Consider the following 18,559-nt stretch of genomic DNA (forward strand, 5'->3'; position numbering starts at 1 on the left):
GAGAAGGGTCTCCAGAACTTTCTGTATGAGGACCAGATTCGTGCCCTCTCCCTCACCAAACGCTCCCGACGTGCCGTCTGGTCTCCAGAGACCATCATGAAGGCCCGAAAAATACGCTGTGCAGTTGGCACAAAAGGCTACGAGTACTTGAGGGAGCTGGGATACCCTTTGCCCTCCTACAGGACTCTGTGTAACCGCCTGGAGACTAAGATCATGATGACGACTGACATGAGCTGTGAGGAGCTGGCAGAGCTGGGCCTGGGGCTCATGGCCACTTGTGACAGTCCCACAGAGGGTGTTGGGGACAATGATGAGGAGGAACTGATTGGTGTTTTGTCCTGATCGTGGCAGCTTGCGTGAATTACTGACTCTAACCAAGGGAAGAATGTGCAGAGTTTGCCGTGTTGCACGTCTGCAGATGTTGACTTCAAGTAACGATGGGAAGATGAAGAAAGACTTGAGCATCAATGTAAATGTATGCTTCGCTTGACAGAGATTGTGAGTCTACTCATTTGCATTGTCACCAGGTTGTGCTTGGGATCTGCACCAATAAGACATGGCTCCACTGTTGTGAGATGCTGGGGCTTGCAGTTAGTCTAGCTTTGTGTATGGTGTTTCTTAGCCTGAAGATGCTCTACTACAGTATGTGCTGCAACATGTGAGGAGACGTTCGATGTAGTCTGTGACAAAGTGGACTACCATAGTGTGGCATTGTGTGGAAAGTGTAGAAATAATTTGCACAAAGAATTTTCTGCTTGTGTTTAAAGCTGTTTTAAGAAGTTCGTGTGACGGTGTTAGCTCGCACAATAAAACCCTGGTAGTATTTGATATACTCAAATGTAGAGCAGTTAAGCTCATCTTTGGTTAGGTAGCTTGAGTATTCGGATAGTACGAGGGCTACTGTGGCATGCAAATATGTTACACTGTAAAAAGTTTCCTGTACATTATGCAAGCTTTATTTTTTGTTAAAATTCACCCAGAATATTTATCATGTGATGGTTTGTGTATGTGTAAAACAGTAGTACACAACTGGGATAGTGGGTCTGGGAAGTGGTCTGTAACCATGCTGTTTGAAATAACTATTACAAATCACGCAATTGCGGTCATCAAAATTAGAATATCAATTTTTAATTCATGTAACCTATTTATATCACATTTGGGGAAACATTGCATTCAGTTTTTCCAGAAGGTCCCAAATCTTCTGTCACTGACAAATTATATAAAAGAGCACAAAGGAATAAAAGTAAACCCTCCATTGGTTAATAACTACCAGTAGTGTAATTCTACACTAGATACTGTAAATTTCCTTTTGTTGGACATTTGACTCTTTGCCCTGTCTTGAAGTGTTCACATTTGCAGTGCAGTTGTAGTTAGTACGAAAGGGTATCAAGAAAAGCTTGCTCTACTCAGCAAGTCACATGATATCCAGTATACAAAACACTGGTGCTGTGAGAAAATAAAATAATTATAAAGAATGACCTGTATTTTTCATGTGTGTGAATGTGAGACATTTCCCTATATCAAAAGGTGTAGGTGCACATCCCGCAGCTCAGTTATAAATATACAGCATTGTTGCCATAACTACAATGGTTACATAAGAATTGAAATGAAAGCTCTCAATTCCACTAGTGAAACAAACCCTAACCACAAGTCTTCTTTAATACCACTGTAGTTACTAAATACTCACACAGGCCAGATAAGGTGTGTCAAGTTATCTTTATTCAGCATTAAACAAAGAATGACATTTTACTTTGGCCCAGGTTGGACTTCGAGCAAATCACTCACATGAGAGATTAGATATTTGTTCTGCATGTGGCTTGTTACCTGAGCTGAACTGGAATATGAGGACAACATTTAGGTGGAAAGATTAATGCAAGTGTCAAATTTTGCATACAGATTTGTGAAGACTGACTAACACATTAAAGTACTGTAGCTTCACAGTACGTGTATACAGAACAGTTTACATCTGTTTCTTTAAACCGACAAAGTCTTTGCAGTATGTCTTTCACTTTGGCCTATATTCCTGCAGTTTGTTATTGATTTTGGCCTCTTACAAAAGTGGAACTATGGTTTTGTTTGTCAGAGGGTGGCATTCACCTCTATACAGTCAAAAGAATGAGTCACGCATAGTTAAGTAAATATTGCTCAGTAATGAGATCAATATCACAGGAGAAGTTATTTTGATGGTAAACAAACAACAGTTGCGCTAGCAGCTCTGTAGGGAAGGCAGTGCTTTGAGCTAAATGCTAATGTTAGCATGCTAACACACATTGACAGTGCTGACATCCTGATGTTTACAATCTTAGTTTGTTCTCATGCTAACATTTGCTAATTAGCTCTAAGCATAAAGCAAAGCTGAGGTGGATGGTAATATCATTTGTCTTGCAGGTATTTCTCAAAAACCAAATATTTGGCCCAAATAAATATTGGCCCTGATGATGGCGCTAGAGGAAAAGTCAGGGGATCATCAATGATATTATAATTCGGACAGCTAAAAGCCTAAATCGATAATTGCTGTACAATGCAGTGCACAAAGTAAATGGAGGATTTCTTTTTTCTTTATCTCCTTATTTAGTCATCTCTCCACTGTTGACTACGGAGTAAAAGCATAAAATGGCCAAACAATACTTTTCAAAGGAATGGGAGGAGCTGCTCATAGCTCCACAGAAATTACACTAAATTACAGGTGGTGATGTGATAACAACACAGATTTTAAAAATATATATATTGCTAAGTTGGCATTGCAGTTTGATTTAGTGTTAGACTGTAACAATAAAGTATGCAGATATATTTGTATACCAACTTCATAAAAAGCAGGACAATTAGTATATACTGTTTACAATTATGTGGCACAGCAATTACTGTTAACACCAACAATGGCTCAGCTACATTTCAGTGTCCCAGTAAGCCATGACAGACAGTGAGTCAGTATGTACAGTACCAGGGCTTAGAAATTGGTAAACCTTGATGGAATGCAGCTATCAGTAATGTTATTAGCTTCGTTATTAGCTTAGCTGCTTTTCCAACTCCTATGTTACAATTCTTACATAACATGACTCACCTTTGTAGCTCTATTTACGCTGGTGATTTAGATACTTTCAAATGAAAGTCCTTTGACACCAAGGGTTTTACCACATTTTGTCTGCAACTTGTACATATTTACATTATATCACTACTCCACTATCTGAATGTGATGTATTTAAGATTACACACTAAGTGTACAGATACACACACACACACACACACTCTCTCTCTCTCTGTCTCTCTCTCTCTCTCTGTCTCTCTCTCTCTCTCTCTCTCTCTCTCTGTTTGAATTGGGGGAAGTGCCTAGTCAACCCCCACAGGCTTTAAAAACAACAGGGGTTTACTGTCTGTTTATGTGGATCACAGGACAGAGTGGGGACAGAGGTAAGAGTTTCTTTTGGGGCTCAAATCTTAATAATTATCACTTTTATTTTGAAAAGTAAAATAAAAGACATGCTAACCAATTGATTTTTTGTTTGTCCTTTCAAAATAAGATTTTGAGTCAGAGGGGAAGGTTTTTTTTTCAAAAACCTATTCATAGTTTGAAAATAATTACTTTTAAGGTCTGTTAATGCACTTTTAGACACTTAATATAATCTGAATTCAGTAGGTAGCCACTGCTAATGGGACACAGATGCCATTCTTTCATGTTGGTAAAACTGAACCTGTGGGGTTGTTTTCCACACACTGATAAACTGATTGTTATCAAATATGACACTGAATAACTAAACTTTTAGTCTTTTTAAAGGCTAATTTATCTGTTTGTACAGACAGTGTAGTTTTTGGATGCCACTGAGGCTTTAAATATTGCTGTCCCAGTGTCTCTTTGTCTTCCTGCCTGCCAGCCTGTCTGTCCATTTGCCCCCGACATTCTTCTCACTGTTGGCTGTTTACCCCATAACGCATTCTTTTTGCAAATTATCTCCACATGTGATGAGAGAGACAATGAGGGTTTACTTTTTTAATTATTTGGGGATCAGACTGACTGGCCATTTGGTTTAGGGCAGGGGAATCCTGCCAAAGATTGAATCTGCTTTTACCCCACACTGCACTGTATTCTACAGACTGCATTAATGTCATCACGAGTGCAACAATATACAATGTAGAGGCTATGGCACAAGTTTTGTGAAGAGCTAAAGTTGATGATGACTCACTGACTTTTCTTTATTTAACCCCTCTTTTTGGATTTTTTATTTAGTTATATGCATGTCTCAAAATGTGGCTACAGTTGATGTTAAAAAAGGCTACACGTAGCACCTGACAATGCACAGAGTGCCTTTTGATTAAACATGGTTTACTGCACGTCTTTCTCGTTAGGTACATTCAGTCCAGCCAGCCAGGGAGGGACAATGCGCTCTCTCTCGTTGCTGTGGCTGTACACGGCCCTGCCAGGTCTGCTGTGGGCCTACCACGTCAGTGTGTTGGTGGAGAGGGACAATGACACCTCCAGGATCTGCAAACCCGCCCCCGATTGGAAGATAAAGGGACGCGCACCTATGCAAGAGCTGTTGGGAAATGTGGTTGTGGTGGCACTACTGAAGGCCAGCTGACAGTTCTGTCTCACTCAGGCCTCCAAGTAAGAAACCAGGTTTCATGAAACAATTTAATAGTTCAATAGGCATATATCAGTGATATGTAGTGTTAAAAATATCAGAGGGCACCGATAACATTGGAGGTGTTCCAGGCACGTCCAGCTGGGAGGAGGCCTCGCGGAAGACCCAGGACTAGGTGGAGAGATTATATCTCCACACTGGCCTGGGAACGAGAGCTGGTTAATGTGGCTCAGGAAAGAGAAGTTTGTGGTCCCTTGCTGGAGCTACTGCCCCCGCGACCCAACCCTGGAAAAGCAGATGAAGATGGATAGATGGATGGACAGATAACATTTGACTACATTTAACCTGAGTAGTGCTTTTTCACAGCAGACATTTTGAATTGTCACAGTAGGAAAATAATAAAATGAATGATGGCTTAATTCCATTTAGCAGCTTCAATTTCAGGGTCCTGGTATTGTGTATGCTGGCTCATTATCACACTGTCATGGTTTACTGGGACACTTGAACAGAACAGAGCCATTGTTAATGTTATTAGTAACATATGTGGTACTCCTACCGTAACAAGTCAAAATGTCTGCTGTCCGTCAAAGATATCAGTGATGTTTTTGGTTGAGATGATTTAAGTTCTTCATAATTATTTACACATTATGTTCTCTCCAGGAGAAAGGAGAAAAGGATCAGGAGGGGTAAAAATAAGTTTGGAAAATGTCAAAGATGCTGCTGTTTGGAAGATGTTCCAATGAACAAAATACAAGAATTAAGGCACTCTTCATTATGTCAAATTTGAAATGGCTATTTCATGATTGAAGTTTTAAAGGATTAACCTTTTGACACACACACACAAACAGTCATTCAGCTCTCTTCTTGGCACATATGGCAATACAACCTGCCAAGCGGGGACCAAAGCAAAGATCTCTGTCTTATCTGTCCATTATATTGTATTATTTCCAGAGAATTTGAAAGATTAAATTATAAATACTCATTTTACATTTTGATCAAATTAATTTTTGTAAAAATGCAAAACACAATTGGTGGGGTGGATAAAAGTGCCTTTACGAACTCCTCCTGCATTGATTTTAATTAAGAGTTGCTGTCTGTAGTGTCTGGATTAGCGGTGAGTTGACATTATAACCAGCTTTCACTCTTTCTCTGTCACTGTTTAGGATTGGAGGCCTGCGTGACAAGCTGAACCGCAGCAACATGACAGAGGTGTCTTTTATGATAGTAAATGAGCGTGAGGCTCGGTCCAGAGCCATGTTCTGGGAGCTGAAGAGAAGAGCGCCCCCTGGTGTTCCTGTGTACCAGCAGGCTGCCCTTCAAACTGACGTGTGGGATGCTCTGGATGGTGACAAAGATGACTTCCTAGTCTATGATAGGTAAGACAAGTCACCTTGTCAAGACGTAGTTCCATTAAAAAATGTTTTGTGACAAACACCCATATGTTTCGATATGTTATGATGCTAGTGTGCAAACATAAAATGCATAAAATATTACTACTAGTCCCAGCACCCTTGGCCTCCCAGTTTTTAGGGTCTCATGTCATGATTTTGACTGTGCTCTGCGTTAATAGTTGATTCTTCCAATCACCAATTTCCAGATTGTAAAATAGAGGTCACTCTTGTGAAAGATTGCAAAAGCACAACTATGATTTATCTCACTAAATGAAGAGATTAGTTTAATTGAAAACGAATGGTATTTCAAATTAATCTTAAGCACCAATCAAATAGCAAAGATTCCCATCTACATTTTCATTCTCTCGCTCTCTCTCTCCTTTTTCTCCAGGTGTGGTCTGCTCACCTACCATATAGTGCTGCCTTACAGTTTCCTGCATTACCCCTACGTAGAGGCTGCAGTCAGAGCCACATATCATAGAAACATCTGCAATTGCTCTGTGAGTAATCACAAAATACACACATGCAAATGCTTTCACTCACTCACACACACACACACACACACACACACAATTGATTGTCAAGGTTTAGTATGAATTACTCACTCAATCCAAAATAAAATGCCATATTAACAATAGTTTAAATGGCTATAAGAAGTGTGAAAATGGTCGCTCATTGTGACCAACCCACAAAGAATTATCACCCAACTCTGCACCTCACAGCCTCTGACTTTCCTTATCTTCTTTTAGCTCATTGTTTTGGTTTTCCATCCTGCAAACTCTGCCCCACATTAACCTTGTTCCCAGCAGCAGGCAGTTCTTTTCAGTTTGAAAAAAAAAGCTCTGATAAACCAATTGTACACGACCTGCCCAGCACCAAGCAGCACACAGACAAAGCTATGTTCAGCATAGCAAAGCATTTAGCACCTAGAGCTAAGAAAGGAGGCAGTTAGTTATCTGAGGAGTTGAATAGAATATTGGTCAGAAACAAAACTCTAAGTGAATGAAAATGTTGTGTCATGTCTGCTAGATGTGTAAATGCAATTAATGTTGCTTTAAACTAGAACATTAGTAATTATATAACATGTTTTATCTTCCCCAGGCTAATTTTACTTTATCAATTGACAAGAACAGCACCATGCAGAACGGGACAATGCAGGTTAATGTCAACCAGTCAACTACAGTACCCACAGTTCAATTGGGCACTGATGATCCAGACGAGGGAGACACACCTCCTATGCCAATTCATCACCACCACCATGATCCTCATGATTACCATCACCACCACCCTGCTCAGCATCATCACCCCCATCCGCAGTAGCATCAGCAGTCCGGCAACCACAGTCATAATGGTGAATAATTAGGGTGCCAATTAAATTACTAGTGTTTTTACTTGCTTCTTTCTGCTTAGGTTAATTAGGATGGGTTTACTTTTGGTGAAATATTTTTATTTTGATGGCAGAACATACAGGTAAACATCTGTTCACTGAGTGGTTGAATCTGTTTGAGCAGTAATCAGATTGTGGTTTCTCTGCTAGCTATTTCCACACCTCACTCCCCTGTGTGGATGGTGTCGTCAGTCCTACTCTGTCCTCTCGCATTAATGAAGTCTATGGTACAAAACCTGTCTGCAGGAGGCTGTAGATGGATGTGTGTGGAGAGATTGGATGGACTGATGGTTCCTGTCACCCAGTCAGAGGATGTTGTACACTGCTGCTGAGAAGACATCATACAGATTACCGTTCAAACATGTTCATTTCTGCTTCTGTCAAGCCCGTCTCGTGCAGAATCTGAAAGTGATATGCTGTGTTACTACATTACTATATACATATAACAAAGATTTTAAGAGTTTCAAGTGATGTCCTTTCTTCACTTGAATGTGTACAAGTATTTTGAGAGGTGGTATAATAAATTAGATTAGCATACTAATCCAATTAAATTGTAAGATATAAATCACAACAGAAAACGACCATTGCCCTATTTAATACATTTTGCACATTTGCTGTAGATTTAAAACTTTACTTCTGAATAATTACCTGAACATAGAATGAACCTTTAGGTGGTTGTTCTCCATTAAAAGAAAATACATTTGGTGTCTCTTAGTGTTATGATAGGTGACTTCTGTAGTACCTGTACAATTCATGTAATTGGAGATGGGAGGATATTTGTTTCTCTTTCAGTAATCCCTTTTCACAATAAAGAGACCTTAAAGTAATAGTTTTGGGAGATTCGCTTATTTGTTTTCTTGGTGAGATGAAAAGATTGATAGACAGGATTGTCCTGTCCTCAAAAAAGACTTCACATGAAATATTTAAGCATATGTCAATATTTGCAGTTCTTAGTTAGCTGCAATTAATGCAACTGAAGTTCCTTTGTTGTCATTCTTCCCCATGATTACGTGCATGTTTCTGTCCTAACACCAGATTGAATGAATAGTGCACCACCAGCTTTGTATACTGTGATTCTTGTAAAGTATTGCAGATTGCTTTAAATTTCTATTCAGCAATGCTGTAGGTCTTAAACCTACTTAATAAACCTCAGCAGGTTTTAGATGCCTGGCCTGGCTAAACTACTTAATCCACTCAGTCTGCTGCTTGTGTCAGTACGGTAATTAGTGCTTTCACTTACATTCAGTGGTGGAATGGTAAACAAAATGCTTGGATACAAACATATTTATTTATGGTTCCCTTTTAAAAAGACTATGTACATATGTTATTGCTCACTGCCTACTGGACAGAGGGTATAAAGTTAAGATTTATGCGTCAAATTGGTGACTCAATCAGGAGAGTGACTGGACATTAAGAAAGCACTGAGACTGGGTCACTGTGTGCTGGGAAGCAGTAAAAGAAAATGTGAGAGCACCGTCCATTCCTAGAAGCTGTGAGGCATTGATCCACTAAGATGTTAAGGAGGAGAGGAAGAGGCAGAGACAATCCACCTTCTGCAGTCCTTTCTCCCAGTGCAACCATCACCCCAGGCCCCAAAAACATGTTAAATTGTATGAATATTAATTCATTTATCTGTTCAATCATATGTTTTGTAAGTTTGATCTCCCTATATGCTGTTTCAAAGCCTCTTTCACAATTTAATTTAATTTGTGTTTAATTTTACTGAGATACTCATTCGTTCATTAAACTCCAAGAGACAATACCAAGATGACCTTTGTGAGCTCCACTCTTAGGGGGAATATTTCCTAAAGAGTTGGGAGAAAGGCTGACTCTGTATTTGAGACAGAGCGCACTACTGATGTTCAGTACAGGAGAAGTGCACCTATTCACCTGTTGTCTCTTATTAAAAGATTCTACATCTAAAAAACAATTCCAAAACCACAACACAGCTGATTAATTGACCAACACCACAAGGGGGAGCTCACGTCCTGACATAAGACACCAATACACATGCATCTCAGCTCAGTCCTGGTCAAAAGTTTTTATGACAGCAATTTGCATATACTCTAGAATGTTATGAAGAGCAATCAGATGAATTGCAATTAATTGCAAAGTTCTTCCTTGCAAAAAAAATGGATCTTCAAGGAGAGAGGTTCAGTTGTTGTGAAGAAGGCTTCAGGGCGCGCAAGAAAGTCCAGCAAGCGCCAGGACCGTCTCCTAAAGTTGATTCAGCTGCAGGATTGCGGCACCACCAGTGCAGAGCTTGCTCTGGAATGGCTGCAGGCAGGTGCGAGTGCATCTGCATGGACAGTAAGGTGAAGACTGTTGGAGGATGGCATGGTGTCAAGAAGGGCAGCAAAGAAGCCACTTCTATCCAGGAAAAACATCAGGGACAGACTATTATTCTGTAATAGTTACAGGGATTGGACTGCTGAGGACTGGGCTAAAGTGATTTTCTCTGAAGAATCCCCTTTCTGATTGTTTGGGGCATCCGGAAAAAGGTTGTCCAGAGATGACAAGGTGAGCGCTACCATCAGTCCTGTGTTATGCCAACAGTAAAGCATCCTGGGACCATTCATGTGTGGGGTTGCTTCTCAGCTGAAGGAGTGGGCTCACTCACAATTTTGCCTAAGAACATAGCCATGAATAAAGAATGGTACCAAAACATCCTCGGAGACCAACCCAACCATCTAAAAACAGTTTGGTGACGAACAATGCTTTTTCCAGCATGACGAAGCACTTTTCCATAAGACCAAAGTGAACACAAACATCAAATTTTGGGCCCATGGCGAGGAAACTCCCCAGACCTTGATTCCATTGAGAACTTGTGGTCAATCCTCAAGAGGCGGGTGGACAAACAAAAAAACCCAAATTCTGACAAACTCCAAGAATTGATTATGCAAGACTGGGCTGCCATCAGTCGGGATGTGGCTCAGAAGTTAATTGATAGCATGCAAGGGCGATTTGCAGAGGCCTTGAAAAAGAAGGGTCAATACTGCAACTATTGACTCTTTGCATAAACTGAATGTAATTGTTAATAAAAAGCCTGTGACCCTTATGAAATGCTTTTTATTTATAATTTTTAATTATACTTCAGTAGTAATATCTGACAAAAATATCTACAAACACGGAAGCAGCACTTCGTGAAAACCTTTTGACCTCGACTGTACTGCTGTGTGAGTAACTGACCTGACCTGCTGCGTGCAGAGCTTTCATCTGCAAACACTAGATGGCAGCACTGTCATTATGTTAATCATATATGGAAACTCACCCTGTTGTCCACATAAGGCAGCCATTCATCAAGAGGATTATTACTTATTATCCATTATCAAGAGATACGTTTGGATTAGTGAACATAATCCTTGAATTATAATGCAGATTATCTCTAGGTGGCTTAATCAAATTTGCAGTGGAGTGTTCTTCTTTACTTAAGACCTTTCAAAGGAGCTGCAAAATGTCAGTTGTTTTGTAATAATACTTCACTCTGCTAACATCAAATGCAAAAAAGACTTTTAGCATCCCATTACAAATAGTTTTAATTTGTTCTGTGATGTTTTTCCATTTAAGTATCACATCTTCCAGAAGACTTTTTTGCACTTACTTACTGACCCTGATTAAGGTTGAGAGTTCCAAGCCATGTTTCAATATAACACAATACAACTTTATTGTAGTGGTAATACATCTTTGACAACACCTTTGCTGAATCCTACATTAAGTCATACATGATTAGAAATAATGTAAAACATCTGTCACAGTTTGCTCCTCGGCCCCCTGTCTTCAGCCACACTGTTTCATCCCCGGCCCTCTGCATTGCTCTCTGTCACCTTCTCTGGCTCACCAGACCTGCCATCATCAAGCTCTCCACCAGATGCCCTCAGACTTTCCCTCCTTTCGCTATCACCTGACTGCCACACCCGACTACACACCTGTCCTCACCAGTTCTTCATCAGCCCTGCAGTTACCTGTTTTTGGCCTACTGCTCTGTCTGTCTGCCTACCTGTACCTGCCTGCAAGCTCACTAGTGGACAGTAAATCGTTGTACAGCACCAGCTGCCTGTTTCATCTGCGTTTGGGTCCAATCCTCATTGACCTAGACATATATAAACAAAAAATTAAAATAAACATTTAAGTCAAGTTAAAATAAAAACTTACTACAATTTCATGGTTAAAATTTCACTGGGAATAAATCAACTAATGTATTTGTTTATTTAACAGAGATGGTGAGCAGCTTCTTGGCTGCACCAGGGTTAGCTATAAGCTCATTTACATCTCTAGTTCCTGGCAGGAAAAAGAAAATACCATCTTCAATATAAAATACACTGTTATGCCATTACATATTCACTGTACAAGAAAATGAGCAACAACATCCAGATTTAACAACATTAAAACACATCAAGTGTTTGTGTTAATTATTTCAGCCATGATTTCATCTTGAATTTAAAATTAAAATAAAGTTGCAGCACTCTCTGTGAAAGAAAGAAAGATCTCTTGTAAATATTTTCTCTTCTCAGGGGCAAGTACTTCTGTGCACAAATGTCCCATTTTTGGCCTTCAAAGATTGTAGTGCCTTTCCTGTATTGTATCAGTCATTTTTTGAGCTGGGCCTCTTCCAGATATTGTTTTGAAGCTGTTTTGGTTCAGTTTTCATGTGTTTCTATCTCAGAGTTACCAGGCTCTCACTATGTGTCAGAAATAGAAATTATTGTACTTAGGGATTCTGGAAAATGGAGACATGTCTTTATTTTCACTTTATCAATGTAATAACTCACGTATTTCTTGATATTATATATTATTAGATATTCTTGTCAGACATAAACACAGTCTTTGCTTTTCTCTTGCTTTTTCTCTGTCTAGACATGAGGACAGACAGTTGGCCACTGATCTGCTCTCCTGTGCCAATCAGCTGTATCGTTCTGTGCTACCTGGCCATTATATGGGTGGGACCAAATCTAGGGGTAGCCAGTCAACTTTAAACCCGTCCTGATAGTTTACAACTTTGCAATGGTCTGCCTGTCTGCACACATGTTCTATGAGACAGTATTGTACTGTATGTGGGAACGTCTGTAAGGGATGTACGTAAATGGGAAGCTGGATGCTGTAGCAGCTGAAAACAGCTCAGTGTAGCATAGAGCAAGGGTAGGGTTTTCTATTGTTGCATGTGAGCAACCTCCAAACAGTTGTTGGAATCCAGAATGAAAGGAACAATTGGATCCTGAAAACCTAAATCATCCAAGCTGGTATGAAGTTTGAGAAGCAGTAAAATATGGAACAAATACAGGTGCAAAAAGATTCACGTCTCAAGAGTTCAAATATTGACATTATTCTTTAAAGCTGCCATAATCAATATTTGTTTTGGTAATGTAAAAGGGGTTGCGCATAGTGACTAATCACCGGACAGTTCCCTCTGAGCTCTACAGAGCTTTATAGGGTCTTTCAGCACACTACTCTATTAATGTTGTTTTGGGCTGCAGCAGGCAGCTGTTTCCAATGAAAACACTCCAAACTAGTTTAAGTTAGCATATACAGTAGCTGGTGAACATTTATCAGCTAAAAAGCTGAATATTGGACTTATATCTGCGAGGTCACCAACTCCAAATAAATGTTGATGTTGCTTAACCCCTGCTGGATGTATAAATAGGCAAACTGTTTGCTAACAATATCAACTTAAAAGGCAATACTATGTCAGTGTTGTGTCACCTTGTTCCTGCAGGTTTATTTCAGGTTTAAAAACATAAAAATTCTCTATGCTATTAGCTATGAGGTCAGACAAATGTAAATATCAGGGGATACAGTATTTATGTGACCTGTCTATTGTGAGAGCCATCAGTGAAACAGGAAGTGATTTCACTCATTCACTGCCAATTTGTGTCCGACAAAATGGGATGAAAGGTCCCTGTACTGATTGAGAGAAAGCAGAGATGAAATACAGTCTTTCCAGCCTCTTCCTGGGTGACCAGAGACAGTCTGCTGTACCAGCCAGTCGACTACAGTGACAACTACCCACGAGGGTCAGTTGTTCTACTACATCGTACTTTTGTAGATAAGTTCCGCTGTAGAAATAGTTTGAAGCGTCCATTCACAGGTTTTTGTGAACTAAACCTTGATGACCAAAATATTCTCTGAAATATCTGTGTATCCTAAAATCACACTTTAAAAATAGTTTGTTCTTCTTGAAACAAATTATTCGACAGTAGAAATTACACTCTGGAATGACCAGATGACCTGAGTGTGTTGGTGGTTTTACATTACATTTATTCATTTAGCTTTTATCCAAAGCAAATTACAATTGCGTTATATGTCAGAGGTTGCACACCTCTGGAGCAACTAGGGGTTAAGGATGTGTCACAGTAGGAACTGAACCCAGGTCTCTCATATCAAAGGCATGTGTTGTATCCACTGTTCCATCAATACCCACTATACTAACTCTCCAAAGTTATAGAGCTCACTGAGTGTGGAAGGAGATGAAAAGAAGTTGTGAAGGGTTATGTAGATTTTTAAGAGTTAAATTTCTTGTTTAAAACTCACAAAGTATTTACAGCAACTTCCAAATAAAGATGATAGAACTTCTGCTTACCTGTGCATGTATTTCTGTACCTGCAGATCATGCTTGCCTTTATGTTTGTGTGGTTCAGATATTTTTTATCCTGAGGGAGAAGAAGAGTCAGCTGACCTTCCTTCACGGCTGTCATCACGCCACCATGATCTTCAGCTGGTGGGCCGGGGTGAAATATGTGGCTGGTGGCCAGTGTGAGTGCACATCAACCCACCAGCCCAGTCTTACAAAAATGTCATGAAAAAAGAACAAATTCTGCAAATTATTTCCATTTACAGGAGAACACTCACCGACACATGTGCCCACGCACATTATATGTTTTACTCATCATATGTATAGCTTTCCTGATTGGGCTGATCAACTCCCAGGTCCACGTAGTGATGTATCTGTACTGCAGCCTGGCAGCTTTGGGACCGAGCATGCCTGAATACCTCTGGTGGAAGCGCTACCTCACCTGCCTGCAGCTCGTCAGTGTGTTTGTGTGCGTAACTATGTCTACCTCAGTGACATTATTTCCCACATTCAGTTAGCCTCTGCTTTTCTTTTTTTTTCCTTTCTATTTTATCACTTATTACATTCCTATCTCTATAAATGAACCACTTTACTATGTTAATGTAGCAAAATACATCTCGGATCAATTCTTTCTGTGTTTTTGGTATACAGTAATTCAGTCTGATCATTTTGGATGCTTGTTAACCAAACTAGTTCCACCTGTAGCGTAAAAAACAGCCAACTTTCTGGCTCTGATTAGGCCTCTTTGAATAAAATATATAACTTTTAACATCTAGTATGTAAAATTGTGGTGTTGCTATTGTCTGCAAGTCTTTCCCGCTACATGTACAGGATATATGTCCAAAAAACATATCTCGGAGCTCGGAGTATCCAACTTTGTGAGCCTGAGGCCTCCTGCTTGCTGTCATTGTTCTGACCAGATGCTGACATAATTAGACGAATTAGCAGCATGGATGCTACTTAACTAACTACTGGACCATCTGCTTTCTACTTAAAGCACTGGTAAAGACACAATGCATCCTGTAGGGTTTATTTCTATATTGCTGCAGCATATAGGTCAGTATGGTGGACTGGCCACCTGGCAATTCTGGCATATGCAAGAGGGGCCGGACTATTTGTTTAGGGGTGGGCTGGTCAGATTGATATTAATATCAGTGTTTCCCACACATCAGCTTTACTTGGGCTGGCCGTTGAGGTACATTAAGGGGAAACACTTTTGCCAAACACTGAGAGAAATGATCATCCATTACATTATAAGACTCAGAAGGTGGATATTTCACAAGCATGGACCAGTTAAAGTAACAGTGAACACTTTTGTGCAGGTGCAACTAGGTACAATGTTGGTTTCGGTTTCGATTGGCTTCCTCATTGCCTCCTCCGCGCACCCGCGGGTGAAAACGGAATCGCGGGTAAAAATCGCGAGTGCTGTGTCATTTCGGACACTTCATAAAACAGCCCACTGCTGACAGAGAAAGTCAAGAGGGCCGACAAATACAGGGGAAGAGAAAAAGAAAGAGGTGTATGTTCCGTGCTTGTGTGGAAATATTAGAAGTGAAGGCAAGGAGAGCAGAATTAAGTAGGCTAGTGAGTAATATTTTTATTCATGTGTATTCCAATGTTGAGTGCAGTGTGTGAGAAAACATTTTACTGCAATGTATAGGCTACTGTGTTCATGGATGTTGCTGAAATCGGTACAGCTAGAGAGCCCTGGTCTTCTTGTAGGCTAGTGCTGGGAGGAAGGATGCTACTGTAGGCCCAGCAGAGACAGGGAGTGTGGTAGAGGTAGGAAGAAAACAGTCGGGTTGTAATTGACTCTGCAGCAGAGAAAGACAGTAACAGCAGACAAACAGACAGAGAGCACAGACTCTACAACATACTCAGATGGACAGCCATTGTTTTAACTGCATGTGCAAATTTGTTGTGTGCTCTTAAAAAACTAGTGAGCATTGTGTGCCAGTCACATTTACCATTGGTGTCATTTACATTATGGTCGCTGGGGACATGTCTCCATCACTTTTTGAAAGCGAAATAGGTTAAAATATGTTCTGAAAAATAGCTTGGAACAAGAAATGTTAAATCACAAATGAAAATGCTTTGTTTATTTGCACAATAAGATTAATTAACATTAATTAAATATAGAAAAAACAAATGTGCATTATCCAAGAAAATTACTTAAGCAACAAAAAAAAAGCTCCATTTTATTGTTGTATTTTGAGTTGTCATCTGCTGAATTATGTGCTGCCATTCATATAAATAAATGTCTCCAGAATGCAGGAAATTAAGTCAAAATCTTCTGGGGGAGGACCCCAGGACCCCCCGCTCAAACATTTTACCATCAAACACTACTTCAAAATAGTGTTAAAATATCTTCTCGTCTTGTTCTCCTGACCAAAGTCTTTCATCACACCCCTATTCTCAGACCTTATGTCACCAGCTCTTTTCAACACAAAGTGAAGCACTTGCTGTTACATACAGTAGACCTACTGCTTGTATTATTTCACCATCTGTAAACAAATGTAGCCTAAGTAGTGAATGTGTTTTCGTGGGGATACGTGGTAAGGTGGGCTAGCGTGGCTACAGTGCCAGGGAGGAATTTTTGTCCCAGTCCGCCCCTGGTATGGTGACTGACTGCAATTATGTAATATTAAGTGTAATGACCTTAGAGGTGATCCCAAGCCTTAGTTAACAGTTGGCTTCACAATTTGGTGAATTTAACAGATGACAGGGTTTCTTTTGTATTTTTGAGAGGTAATTATTACAGAGACTGGAACATTTAATTGGCATTAAAGAAACCACTCTAAACGTGTTTAAATTACATATTAAAGAATATGAGGGGAAATTCTGTAAAAACAAAAATAAAGAACTACTAAAGAAACTACTAAAGGGATGCCTAGCTGTGGTTTTCAAGAGGTCATATTATGCTTTTTGGCCTTTCCCCTCCTATATTGAGTTAAATATCTTTTTTGTGCGTGTAATAGGTTTACAAAGTGAAAAAGCCCAAAGTCCAGCCCAAAGGGAGTTCTCATCTCCCACACACAGAAAACACTGCTCTGAACTGCCTGAAAACAGCTCGTTTGTCCAGCCTTTTCCTTTTGTTCTCTGTGACGTCACAGCAAAATGCGCGTCATAATTCTTGCCAAGAAGCTAGTCCAACATGCCCTCAAAATCACAGGTGGAAAAACACTGAGCTGCAGCACACAGCTCTCCTCTCCCTTCCAAACACTAGCTACCCTCCAGGCAGTCAATGGACATAAAGTTGTTACTGTGATGTAGAGACAGAGCTCAGTTAAATCTTTATGGATGAAAGATACTTTTGTTACAGATTAATAACTCACCACTCTGAAACTCTTGCTCCAGTCCATGTTTCTAAGCTGGTCAGAGCTGAACCGAAGGTGTGTTTACTGGCTTCTCACGACCCGCCCTACTCTGCTTCTAATTGCCTAGTAGTCCTTAGTCCTTAGGAACCGCTCATGTGCAACTCCCAACAAAGATCTTGTTGAGGTAAGATGTATCACTTGCAAAACGAAGCGTGAAAAGACATAGGGAAAGAGGCAGACAGAAATCACGTGTATACGAAAAGTATGACGAAAGAGACAAAAGAGCTGAGATGAAAGGATTTGGAAACAGGAAGGTAGTACAGAAAGAGAAAAGGAGAGATGACAGAGTGGATATAAAAAGCAATTTCTGCTTGTTATGTTAATTACTTCATGTTTTTTATGTTATGGTAATTACAGCTTTTTATTCTTACATGTACAAAAAATTTACATCTGTATGAAAACCTTTATAATGACATCTGAAAACTGAGAAAGTGCGGCATATTCATGTTTTAATGAAATTAAAAATTTTTCATGTGTTATGGATGATATATTTGTGCCTTATACACACACACACACACACATAGATAGACTGTACTTATGAGTGTCCTCCATTTACCACATGCATTAATTCCTTCTGGTCATTAATATAGTACAAAACCACAAACACACTCATCACACTCTAACCCTTGCTTCATCACTCCCTTCCCCCAGCTGCTAATAGATCTAATCACCCTTCCAGTCACTTTATTCTTATCTTACACTCATTGGCTGGCAGTCACAGCCAATCAACTGTTGGCTGCCATAAACTCTGTGTCCCGCACTCTCCATCTATTCCTCCCCTTTTTTAGATCCCCTCCCCAGTTTCAAGCATTTAATCCCTCTAACCAACAGGGAACCCCCTCCCCCCCCAGGTCCATCTGTTATGATATAGAAGTATAATTGCCAAAGTTGAGCTGACCCATCCGCTCCCTCTAGTGGACTGAAATGTAAAGTGTATTAGAGATGTAAATGAATTAACCACATCTACTTCCCTTACGTTATATGTCCCCTGCCATCATCACTTCTTCCCATTATGTTCACTATTTCTCTACTTTTCTCTCCAGCAGCATATTGGTTTTGACTGTGCTCAGACTCAACAGGGGGCAGACAAAATAACAGTACACCACATGAAAAAGCACTTTGAAGTGACTGAATCAAAGTTAGAGCAGCTACTTGGGCGAGTCATTTTTAATACCCATCACCACAATATGTCAACTCTAAAAGGTTCAGAGAATTACCCCCTTTTACACATGGGTTTTTCAAAGCAACATTAAACAACTTAC

The 18,559-nt window shown here is 39.9% G+C and overlaps 3 protein-coding genes across 5 annotated transcripts in view; all 3 read left to right on the forward strand.

The window, feature by feature from the left end:
• Positions 1-1,475, forward strand: part of si:ch73-382f3.1 (uncharacterized protein LOC100151273 homolog) — a 6,780-nt gene extending 5,305 nt beyond the window's left edge. Inside the window, exon 5 of one of the 3 annotated variants that reach the window (XM_046051710.1) lies at positions 81-1,475. In XM_046051710.1, coding sequence (XP_045907666.1) covers positions 81-342 — 262 coding nt within the window. In that variant the 3' untranslated portion in view covers positions 343-1,475. The other 2 variants (XM_046051712.1, XM_046051711.1) reach the window with 2 other exon arrangements.
• Positions 1,476-4,347: 2,872 nt separating this feature from the next.
• On the forward strand, positions 4,348-8,165 carry selenop2 (selenoprotein P2). Its single transcript, XM_046052255.1, has 4 exons — positions 4,348-4,600; positions 5,741-5,953; positions 6,360-6,468; positions 7,070-8,165. The coding sequence occupies exons 1-4, from the start codon at positions 4,374-4,376 to the stop codon at positions 7,286-7,288; spliced, it is 768 nt and encodes a 255-aa protein (XP_045908211.1). The 5' UTR covers positions 4,348-4,373; the 3' UTR covers positions 7,289-8,165.
• A 1,322-nt stretch (positions 8,166-9,487) lies between these two features.
• elovl8a (ELOVL fatty acid elongase 8a) lies at positions 9,488-18,112 on the forward strand. Its single transcript, XM_046052051.1, is given in 7 exon segments — positions 9,488-9,670; positions 12,019-12,087; positions 12,212-12,312; positions 12,314-12,392; positions 13,988-14,102; positions 14,248-14,393; positions 18,086-18,112. Coding segments are annotated over 7 exon segments (720 nt in total).
• Positions 18,113-18,559: the final 447 nt, after the last annotated feature.

Source organism: Micropterus dolomieu, linkage group LG06 (genome assembly GCF_021292245.1).
Source record: "Micropterus dolomieu isolate WLL.071019.BEF.003 ecotype Adirondacks linkage group LG06, ASM2129224v1, whole genome shotgun sequence".
Lineage (NCBI taxonomy): Eukaryota > Metazoa > Chordata > Actinopteri > Centrarchiformes > Centrarchidae > Micropterus > Micropterus dolomieu.